Here is a 12510-nt window from a genome sequence, read left to right as displayed (position 1 = left end):
AGAAGTAAATGTAAAAGTAGCATTTAAATGCTAAGCTATCCAAGGAACAACCTAAATACACCTTGACTTTTGTCAAAACATGCTTTAACTGCAAGTAACCATATTTTTCGGTTTGATTTAACCACGTAAGCTTAAACTTCAAAATAAAAAGGCCCTTAAGCAGTTATTGTCCCTAAACTTAAAGAACGCTGAAACATTTCAATGTATAATACAAGAATCTACAGAAATTTAAGAACAGGTAAGATAAGATGGGCATTTATCCTTCTGTGGACAATGTTCTAGTCACAATAATATAAAAATTCCAATTTTATTAGAACTTTATAGATGTTAAAAACTCAAAACAAGGGTAAATTTCGCATTTTATTTATTTTTTTTTTCTTCTTTGATTTCATTTGAGGCATTGGCAAATGTAAAGAACATTAATATGATGTAGATCACACCTCTCTATCTAACAAATATCCTGAAGAAACCTATTTTAAATATAATATATATATTTTAAGTTACATACAACTTCAAAGAAGTAATGGAAATTATTTTTATGGTCTTTATTGCTATCAAAATAAAGTACCACAAAATATCATTGTAAGATTTGAAGGCAATATTGCCAAGCCTAGATAAGACTCATTATCACTCTTATCTTTCAGTCAGCTGCTGAAGCAAGTGCACAGAAAACCTTACAGAGATATTTTTTGATAAGGAGAGCAGAAAAAAATCTAAAGTGCTATATTATCTAAAAAAGGTTATTAAAAATTAACAGTTCTCACCTGTGCCGGCTATGTAGCAGGTGGCATGCATTTTACCGATGAAAAGCTCCAGGCCAATAATAGCATAGATGATGATAACAAACAGGACAAGGAGGGCGATGTGCAGCAGAGGAACCATGGCTTTAATGATGGAGTTCAACACCACCTGTAAACCTTAGCACAAATAAAAATTAGCACATGGCAAGAATATGGTCATAAAATACATGATCTGTTACTGTGAAGAGTTAAACTCTTGGGGGTAAGGGATAAAGGGGGCAGGTTAAGAAAAGATTTAACTGTATCATGCAACTGAATCCACGGTACACTGTTATGCTGATAAAACTTCAGATACAAAATTTTTATCAGTGCAACTCTATGTTCAGTGTAAATTGTATTTATGCATGTTTAACACTAGAAAATCAGGGAAAAAATATTGCACTGATCCACTTACTGGGTACTCCTGAGACCAGCCGCAGGGGTCGCAGCACACGGAAGGCTCGAAGGGCTTTAACATCAAATCCACCGGGCTTACCCCCATGGCCATGCACAGACGGATGGCTACTGGCTCCTTCACCTTCTCCTTTGTCATCTTTGGTCAAGAATTCTAAAACAACACTGAAGAGTCTGCAAACAAAAAGACTCTCTATCAATTTCTAAGGACCAGGAATGTATATACACTAACATGCTTGTGTTGGAGTTAAATTCAAACACCAGATGTTAACATCCATCTATCATTCAATTTAATTCTTTAAAAAAAATTAAGCTGAATAATTGACATTCTTTCAATTATATAAGAATCTATAATAGGGAAAACAATTTTAATGCATTGTTAAAAGATAGAGCTGCTTTTTAATCATTATACTAAGACCTGTTAGAATCAACTTATAAAGAAGATGCATTTCATTTAAGTTTTACAAAAATTGTTTGTTTAAAAATATGCATTCATTATAATTTGAGGAAACAACAATAAGTCAAATATTGGATGTGTCTTGATATATCAATATTACTATATTGAATGTTTTAAAATTGGACATTTTAAAGTAGGGTTGTGCAACTTTGCCAAAAATCCAGTGTAATTGTGATACTGATTCTATAATGGTTTACCTCTGCCCTGCACTAAACACAAACAAGTATGTTCTAAGGACATACAATTAAAACCAGAAAATAGATTTTTTTATACATCAAAATATCTGTAGTCATAGTATAACCTGTTGAACCTAGACTGCATAGTGCACCAAATAAACATGGTTAAAACATTTTGATGACCATCATTATTGCAGGACTTTGCTGATATATAGAACTGTGCTGAATTTTACCTAATATGCTACTACTTGCAACTCTCTCTCCCCTTTTCTGTGGTTGAAAGCTATGCGAAACGTTTTCAAAATTTGAAATCAAGTCCAGTGGATTGTTTTTTATTTTTTTGGGAACAATCTTAAATTGTTATAAAGCCCTGAACACACCAGTTGCCTAAGACTTTTAATCTAGGATCCGATATATTTCCATGTCACACTGACTGCAAATAGAGAAGCAGGGAGGGTGGGTAGATCTGCGCAGATTTTTTTCACGTCTCTTTCAGTGCCACTCCAATTAAAACAATTTTCCATATTTCACTTAGATTATTAAAATGATCAAAAATAAATAAAAATAATCAGTGCAGCTGTAAAGGAAATCCCCACTTAATGAGTCTGGGCAGCATCTCAAACCAGAACAGATAGAGAATGTTCAAATGCCTATATTAAAAATAGGAGAACTACATAAAAACACAGAAATAAAGGCTGTTGGACGGTTTTAATGCTTTTAGAGGCACTATGAGGTGATTTTCAAAGAGATCTGTGAAGTTTATCTAAGTTTTTCTTTTTTTCCTAAAGACGTCAAAGAGATACGCCGCACTTACCTGCTCTTTTCATTATTTTTTCACAAGTCTGTCTTGCTTTCTATACACAGTACGCAATGTGAATGTCCAAAACTGTTTCCCCATGCGATTAGCAGATTTTATTTTGAATTTCCCCTGAACAGAATATGTTATACTAACCACGTCTCTCTTCCTGTCAGACATATGAAATTGTCTAAAATAGACCTGGGGTCTATCTCAGTCGGAGCTATGCAAGCCTTCTTAGAGAAAATCGTGTCGGGTGTGATCATACACTTTTACTTTTTTTCTGTGGGCAAAAAATCAGATTCAGTGTGTTCTGGCCTTAAGTGTAAAAGGGGCTGAAGACATACCTAGAAAGAGGGGTAACAGACAGTAGTGGTTCTCCTTACAGCAGATAAATACAAAGGCAAAACTAAATGTTATTTTCTTTTTAGTTAACTGGCAAACACAGGAGTGCATTGGTCTATCCCTATTAAAAAATGTATTTAAGTTTTTCTTTTCACCTAGAAATTGTAGATTTATAGGGGTTGGATCATTTCAGTTTCAATGTTCTCAATTTTTGTACTTTCACCTTGACATTAAACAATTTCATTACATATCTGCATATACTGTATTTTACGTTACTTGACGCCTCCATTCTTATCTTAAATGAAAACAGTTCATGTTTCTGTTGAAAATTGTACTTTGCCATTTGAAAAAAAAAAAAAACATTACCTTCATTAATCAAATAATGGTCTGCATTTCACCACAAACATGTATTTGCTATTTAAACATAAATGATAAAATTGTAAAGACACTTTTTTTGGAACACTTATGCACTGAATCTCTTGAATCTGAATCTCTTCTCTGACATCAGATACAAGCTGGATTATCTTGATTTGTCATTTCTGGTTTATAGCAGCAACATTCACTCTTCATAGCAGGGGCAGGCTTCGTTGCATGTGACTGGATGGCAGATCAACACCACATGCAGCACACAGACAGAGATCTGACCCAGCTACCCACTGGACTGTGCGTATTAGAAGAGAGATGCAGACAGGAGGAAAGGAAAGAAAGAGAAGGGTGGAATGGGGGTGTGAGATGGGGGTAAAAAAGATGAAGTTGATATGATGAGAGTGTGCAGGAGACTGGATTGAGGGTGGGGTGAGGTGGGGAGCTGAACAGCATGACCCATCAGAACCATGAAGTTAAAACGGAAGTTGTATTGTTGCCATCATATTCTTGTGTAAACTGTGGATTTTGTTTACTTGCTCTTGAGGCGATGTACTAATTGAGGGTCAAGGCCATATCCAGCTGTGCTGCACCAATCAATAAATATAAATAGAGGCTTTAAAAGCATGCACGAAATGTTTCTTTAGAAGTGTGACTTTCATATAAGGTGAACACTTATAATGTAATTTGCAAACAAATCCTGTACTTTGTATATGTTTTTATCTTCTATTTCTTGGAAATTGGTTTGTCTTTCATTTTGCACACTTCAAAAAGGAAGTCTATTTGGGTTTACATTTATTTTAAGAGAATATTAATTGAGGTAATAATACCAAAAAACTGCAGAGACAAAGCTCAGCAGGATGGCTGAGAGTGAGTGAAGGAGAGGGAAAGATGGGAGGAGTGTTGGAGAGAATAATAAAAATGGAGAGATGGTGACTCACTACCATGGTGGTAAAGCTCTGATTTATTCTCTCTGTCTTTTCTGGGTCATATACTGTGGGTGTTTGCGGGGCTCTATTAGCAGTTGGTCACTCGAAGCAGAGGCTTAAGCAACTTTAACTTCTCCTCCCACAAATACTGTAAACTGTCAAACTGGAGCAAGGGAAAAACATCAAACTAAAAATAGCATAACCCTTTTGACCGTTTATATGAATTACAGAAACAAAATGTTAAAAGCAGCTGTTTTAATACCCCTCTGAGACACCCCAATCAAGATTATCACTGACAAAAGGACTTACCCAATAACCACAATGACAAAATCCAGCATGTTCCAGCCGTTTCTCACATATGCATTCTGGTGCATCACCAAACCATAGGCAATAATCTTCAGAAAGGTCTCAATAGTGAAAATGATGAGGAAGGCATATTCAACTGTTTCCTGCAAAAACAAATAAGCAAAAATAGCAAGGAAATTAGCGTGATGCAGGAACTTTCCCTACAACTTTCATGTATTTCTAAAAATGTGCAAAATCTATTTATTGGGGAAGAAAGAGAAAAGGACCAAAGACAAATTCATCTAATCACAATTAGATTTTAACTTTGTCTTACTATCACAATTATGATACAGTAATAACCACCAATATATATTAAAACAAGTAAAATCAAAAAAATGCCTCTTAATTACAGTTTGATCAAAGACTGGTTCCTGGGAAAAAGGTAATAAAATAGCTTTTTTATTTCTAAATGAACTCATCAATTATGAAAAATGTAAGACTTTCAATATAGCTATTAAACTACTGCACCACAATTTATGTTATGGTCATTAATGCATAAAGTAATTCCAATCTCCTATACCACCTATTTGTGTGCCTATGCTGCTCAAGTTTACCCGAAGATCATGAATATATCAAATAACTAGAACTGTCATTCAAATTGAACTGTCATTCAAACCAATTATTGATTATTAGTTAAATGTTTATAACTGTAATTTGCTTATTTACCTGGGTTCTTAGTCTTTTACATAAAGGTTGGACTCATGGACCACTGTTTCAAATCCAGCTGTCTTCAGCAATTTCGTAATTTAGACTATGGCTATAAGCAGGGTTATTAATCACCAACCAAAAAAATTGTCTCAGTTCAAGGAGGGTGGATCTGACCTGAGTGATAAATCGCTCAGTGCCTTAAATAACGACGACCACAGGTTAAAATACAATGGTACCTTTATTAGCTAATAATAAAAAGGAATGACTCAGGAATGCATTAAAAATACATTGGTGCAGGAAAGAATGGGTTAGTTCAGCTGGCACCAGGACATTGGGCCAACTAGAACAAGAGAGTTAGAGGAATCAAATGGCTGATACCATAGGGCCGGCAATTATACCAGTCAGTCCAATGGTAGAAGCCTAACTTTTGAAACAAATGGGAAAAAAAGAACCAGGCTCAGTAAGCATTAACATTCAGTTCAGAACTCTTACATAAAACCCATCAGCAGTGGAATCAGGACGCTTATTTCAGATAAAACACAAATAACAGAGTATCTATTAAGCATCAGATGAAAGAGGGGAAATTATGTTTACTTGTTGACTCAGTGAAATGGAAGGGGGCGTGAGTTTGGATTTGCTCTGGCGTGCAGCTCGGTTCAGTTGGTTCCGTTAAGTCCATTTGTCCAAAAGGCATTCGAATTTTTCTGATGCAAAGAACAAAAAGAAACTTTGCAGGACTTAACTTTGGCACTCACAGCAGCCTTTGCATGGGGATCCACTTAAGGCTGTGGGTAGCTTGTAGCAGTGGCTCAGCACAGCTCCAAACAGTAGCCAGACCAATGGGTCACAGTCCGGTCGTTTCACAGCTCAAGGCAGCAGCAGAACCAGTGAGGCACAGGTAAGCGGCTTCTGTGTGGCTCCTTGGCACAACAGCGATTGGGCCTGGGTGTCCCGTGGGTAGACCAATATGGAGGTATTCTTATCTACTTCAGTAGGCGGATTCACAAAACACTACGTTCAATCTGGTTTGAAATGCATGAAAAACAAATTCCCTACATTCAGCTCCATCTGAATCGTAGGCAGGGTGCAGTCTAATTCGGCCAGCAAACACAGACTCTTTTCCGGAAGGGATTTGGTGGGCTACCGTAACCTCAGCTGAAAACTTGCGTGTCTCGCCTCACTAGACCCACAGGCCTCCAGCTAAGAGGAGCTTAAATGGTGGTTGGCTGCTTAAGTAGACTCTGTTGTAGGCATGTGAAGTCGGTCGAATTACTCCCGCTTATGTCATTGACATTTGATCCTCAACACCTGCTTAATGCTAAAGTCGTATCTAAATTAGCAGATCTGCACAAACCCTCCTCCAGCATCGCTATTATGTCTACACAGTCAAAAGACATCAATGGTTTCAAAATTAGTTTGCGTTTGTTATGGCATTTTACATCTGTGACATTTTTCTCTCTCAAAGATTATTTCCATTTCAAAGAAGGGAAAGATAAGATTTCTTGTAATTCATTGACCAACATGGCTTCTAGACAACAATGTGTTGTATAAAAAGCTGAATTAGTTTTGCTTTGCAACTGTGTACCAGGAGCATCTAGAGACCCTTTAAAGTAATAATTTAAGAATGCATGAAAGGTTGACTCACTTTTTGACGGTGTATCAACAGCTCCCATTTTTTTACTTTTACAACTATTAATAAAGTACATTGAAAACAACTTGCAACAAGATACAGTCTCAGGAATACATGCATCAAAACACAAATTATGTTGGCATGGTACTGTGTAGGTACTGAAGGTGAACATTTATTGAAGGTTATACCATGTGTGAGTTTTAGGAAATGGGCCTGGCCCCAGGGGCATGTAAGAAATCTGTTATGGCTTTTAGCCCTGAGAGCAGTGATGGGGCCTTTGGTCAGACTTTGGTCTTTGCAGTTAGGTAAATGTGCAAGAAAGTCATTTATGATTTGATCATCTGCTCCTGGTTAGACTGTTGTTTTCTCAAAGCTGCAAAGGACTGGAGGTATTTTAAATGTGGAAAAAGCTCTCTTTGAAGTGTATCCTTTATTATAATGTTTTCATTTTAAAATCTGAGATAATTCTGCATTTGTATCATTGATGTATTAAATTCTGTGGATGAGAACGTAAATAGGGTTGTGGTGTTACAGTTTTCTTTTTTTTTCACCTGCTAGGTGGATCAAGAGCCATATGTTTATACTGATAAGTATACCAACTATCTACAAATGTAAATATTGAGCTGTCATAATTTACATTATGCATCCAGATTAGTGTTTAATACATCATCCCAAATAAACTAGAAAAATAGCAAAAAAAAAGACAAATAAAGAGATAAGATTCAGTTAGCTAGTAGGACAAAAAGGATTTTAAAGGAGGAAAAATGGAAAACAAAACCCTAAATGAATTGGATTTAAAATATGTGCTTATAGATGTAGAGGGTACTGTAAGGAGAGAAACATGATATAACTCTACTGGTTGTTTTAAAGACAGAGGGAACACAGGAACATTAAGCCATTAGGTGGAGGACAACTGGATGTGAAACCAAAGGTAGACACACAATTATATCCAGACAAAGGAGGCTTGTCAGTTTGACTGTGGCTGATACAAAGAACACGGCTCAGCTTCTGTAAAACCGTTCTGTAACTTCCAGTAACACCAGAGAGACACCCTCAATTATTTGATCAGGTCACTGTAAACTATGAACAGATGGTATCCAATGCATGCAATGGATTGAAAAAAATATTAAACCACATAGATTTTTTTAAAAGTCTCATTAAAACGACAACCTTTACTTGAGATTTTACTTGGGACTCCTGGGATTTTGTGTGATAAACATTAAACAACACATACTTTATAGTTGTAAAGTGGACTGGGAAAAATAAATGGTATAATCTTTTAACAAGTGTAATTATAGAAAGGTCATATGTTAATTAGGGAGGGGAAAATAAGATTTTTTAATCATGAAAATAATATATTGCAATTAATGTTCTCTGGAACCCAGAAAATTGACATTAACATGAGGTGCAATAAGCCATGATCAGATGTCCAGGATCAGATGCTTGTCTCAGATCTCTGAATTAAAAGATAATCCTCAGAGTCAGGTTAAGCATATGCAAAACAGCTAATTATTCCTTAAAAAAGTTGTACCATCTTTAACACAGAAAGAATATTGTTTCTCGTAAAACAGAGGCTGCATGATCAACCTTCATACCTCTTCTACACACATAGTAATATTTGCAATATGTATAGTATATGGAAATATACAAATATACTACTTTGCCAAAACCTGACTGACTAAGTATCTTTCCATTCCTAATCCATAGGGGTTTAGAATGATGGTCAACCCTTTGCAGCTAGAACAGCTTCAACTCTTCTACAAAGGCTGCCTCTAAGGTGTGTTTACTTATGGGGATATTTGAACATCTTCCAGAAGAGTGTTGGGGAGATCAAACACTAATGTTGGACAACAAGGCCTGGCTCTAAGTCTCCACTCTAATTCCTCCCTAAAGGTGTATATCAGGTTAAGGTCAGGACTCAGTGCAGTCCAGTCAAGTTCATTCACACCAGACTCTGGCATCCATTTCTTTATGGATCTTGCTTTGAACAATAGTGCACAGTCATGTTGGAAGAGTACGGGGTTAGCGACATACTGTTCCTACCAAGATGGAAGCTTTGAAATCTCCCAAATTTTTTGGTATGCTAAAGCATTCAGAGTTCATTTCAGTAGAATGAAGGGGCCAGATACAGCTCCTTAAAAACAACCCCACACCTTAATCCCTCACCCCATGTTTCTACTTGGCACAATTCAGTCAGACAAGTACCATTCGCCTGGAAACCTCCAAAGCCAAATTCATCTATCAGATTTCAAGATGGAGAAGCCTAATTCATCACTCCCGAAAAATGTATGTCGTCTGCTCCGGGGGCCAATGACGGGGTGCTTTAAACCACTGCATCCCAGATAGGATAAACTATATAATAACAATTTTATTGTATGCAATAAAAAAATTCAGGATTGATTTAATTCAAAATCCAAATAAAATGAGATTTCAGATGTAGTTGGCCAGCTTACCCTGTTGTATCAGTGGAAATCACAACTTCTCATAAACGGGACAGATGGACCCAGTATTCCAGGATAATTCAGAATCTAACAATGTGAAGATTCAAAACGTTTAATGAAAGAAATAATAAAACGGAACAGAAGCACAGGCTGCTGGGGATAATTAGACCACAGTCGCTGCAGGGGGGCGGGGCGCAACCAATCATTGACACTCTGGAGAGAGAAACACAGGTAAGTGACCATGATCATCTGACAAGAGATGATTATCAGAGTGAGTCAGTTTCCTGGTTTAACAGTTCAGTCCATCTCCTTTTAAACAGGCGAGATCCAGTGGATGGACTGCCAACGAGACGTGGCATGGGCTGCCCAGAGTGTCCCAGATGCTGCAGCCCTGGAGAACATGCAGGAAACCCATCCATGTCATGGGAAAACAGATCAGGCAGGAACAGTTCAGGAATCCGGAGTTCTCAGCTCGATCAGAGGTTCCGATCCATAGAGGAAAAGAGGGATCTAGGCTTCCACGAATCCTGAGAGCGTGAAGGCAGTTTCAGATGCAGACGAGTCCAGAAGCGTGCCCAGACAGACACGCATAGATTAAGATGGGCAGGCTCAGTGGTAGAGAGTAACTTAGACAAGACATTGTTCCAGGATAACACTGGTCTCCACCTTGAAGCCAGGCTTATGGGAATTAAAACTGACCTCCCCTGTGTTCCAAGCCAAAACCCTGAGGGCTCTGCATGTCATGGTTTTGGTTATGTTGTGCTTTACTTTGCTCCTTATTTTCTAGTTTTATTGGTTTAATTCCCATGGAGACATCAGGGGGAAACCAAACACGAGGAGCCAGGGAGAGAACAACATGAGAAGCCAGCAACGATAAGGAACCAACAAGGAGTGACTGCAGAGGAAGAGTATATGTAGCTGACTGAGACAATGGAAGGGCTAACGAGCTGAGAAGGAGCAGATGTGAGGAGACAATGAGGGAGCCAAGGGGAAAGGAACACACACCAGAGGGCAACAGAGGAAAACAACAGAAAAATCTGAGAACATAAATCTAGAAACTACAACAAAATAGGAATTAAACCAATAAAACTAGAAAACAAGGAGCAAAGTAAAGCACAACATAACCAAAACCATGACACTGCGGAGAAGAGCCGGGACATGACCAGGGTTACAGGAGACACACCGAACCCTCTCAATCAACTGGCTTTCCAGAGTCAGGACGTGAACCAGAAACTTAACTAAAACTCGTGAAAAAAATAAAAAATAAAGATAAAACTGACACATAAACTAAGAATACACAAATGATGATCTGGCCCTGATAGCTGGCCTCAACTATATATATAGCAGAGGAAGCAGGTGAATGAGATAAATGACAATTAGAGAGCGGGCGGTGTATGCAGGTGAATTAAGTGAGTAATCAGAGAAGCTAGCAGGGCTGAGATCATGACGTCGTGAAAGTTGAACTGTCTTCTCGGTTACAGGTTTTAACATCAGAAAGCTTAGGAACAAGAAATGGCTGTTAGAGTAGAGCTCTGAAAGGCTGAGTGGGGGAGGGAGGAAGCTGACTTAAAGACCCAGGATCTTCAGACCCATGATATCAATGAGCCTGCATTCCAAAACAGTTAACCTCATCAGCATGATGATTCACAGCACAAAATAATGATCAGAGATTTACTATTTAGTTTCTATGGCAGAACCTAAAACAGAGGCAGTTTCTCCTAATTTTAAGACAAGGTCTTCGCATTTTGAGTTAACACAGAGTTCTTCCACAACTTTGAAATGATTTGCAGGACATTTCTCACTAATTTAATTATTCTGATTAAATAACCCAGTGAACCAAATCAATACCAAATGATGCTAAACCTTATTATACCCCAGAGTATGAAAACAGCAAACATTTTCTATCATATTTGATTCTGTTTTATCCTTTTCTTTGTCATTGTTTTATTCTATCAAATAAAACCCTGATAAAATATGATACAATTCTTGGTGGTGAGGTCGCAAAAAGTGGAAAAGGATATGCATATAAACACTTTTGCTAGGCACTGTATGTCCATTACTGAGCAATACCACAAAACGATAAAAGAGAGATTAAACCTAACTAAGATGTTTTTTTTTGTTGTTGTTGTTTTTTTGGTTGTTTTTTTTTTTTTTTTAAAGGGAAAATCCTGCATATATATCATCAAAGGATAATCACCTCTTCTCCATCTGGGAGTCCTTAAATTTGTGATTTTTCCGGACACCAAAATGCAGGAGCACTGCAGGCAGTAAGGCTCGTTTTCCCAACACTTAACAGCAGATTGTGAGAAGCACTTAGCCCAGAATAACTGACATGGGCCTCTTTGTTACTGCAATAAAAGGCTGAGTTAAGCTCAGGGCTGCTGCCTCTGTGATGGAGCATTCTTAAGCCGTAGGGAGCATAGTGAGCACAGCGATACATGTGGGGACAGAGGGAAAGTGACAGAGATGAGTGAACATTTTTAGAGGCAGCAACAAACACAAAGAGGAGACAGAAACTAATATTTTCTGCTGGTGTAAACAAGAAAATGGCAACACTGCAATGAGAATGCCACAGAAGGATGCAAATTAAAAATGATGCAGAAATAAATTATTTCTTAATTTCTGCAGCTGTAATTGAGAAGCAGGTTACGCAATTTAATGCAGTGTCAAGACAGATTTAAATCTTAAAGCTGAAGTTAATTTATGCATAGTGCCAGCTAATGGATCAGGAAGGCATGCTGAATATAATTGCAAATGATAACCATTTCCATTCCAATTAAACCGTAATCTGCTCACTGATCTGCATGTTAGGCTGTCTGCAGCAATAGAAGAGGAGTAGCAATAAGAGAGCAAACTTGTTGCTGTTGTATCGACACCTACTGAAAAACGGCATTGGCAGTGAGGTGTTCAATTTACTTGCTCCCATCTTGTAAGGTTTGCAAAAAAAGAACTTTCATCAAGCATAAGCACATTTTCAAGTCCCCAAACAAATCCTGACAGCCAAGTATTAAACTAAAAAAGTAACATATGACTCAGTAGTCCCCCCACCAACCCCTACAGCCACAGCCCCTACTGGCCTTCCTTTGCCACAGGGTGTGTACTCACATCTACAGGCTCATCTCAGTTCGTCTCACAGCTGATCAGTTTACCACGACATATGATGCAGCTCACCCACTGAACCGTGCAC

At 37.8% G+C, this 12510-nt stretch overlaps 1 protein-coding gene across 1 annotated transcript in view; it reads right to left on the bottom strand.

The window, feature by feature from the left end:
- Positions 1 to 12510, bottom strand: part of LOC119780005 (voltage-dependent L-type calcium channel subunit alpha-1D-like) — a 99576-nt gene that overhangs the window by 59013 nt on the left and 28053 nt on the right. The window contains 3 exon segments of the mRNA XM_038279890.1: positions 765 to 917; positions 1195 to 1367; positions 4569 to 4708. Of these exon segments, the coding sequence (XP_038135818.1) occupies positions 765 to 917; positions 1195 to 1367; positions 4569 to 4708 (466 nt within the window).

Source organism: Cyprinodon tularosa, unplaced genomic scaffold (assembly GCF_016077235.1).
Source record: "Cyprinodon tularosa strain WSP-4 unplaced genomic scaffold, ASM1607723v1 ctg154, whole genome shotgun sequence".
NCBI classification, from domain to species: Eukaryota; Metazoa; Chordata; class Actinopteri; order Cyprinodontiformes; family Cyprinodontidae; genus Cyprinodon; species Cyprinodon tularosa.
This window is presented reverse-complemented; position numbering and strand designations above follow the sequence as displayed.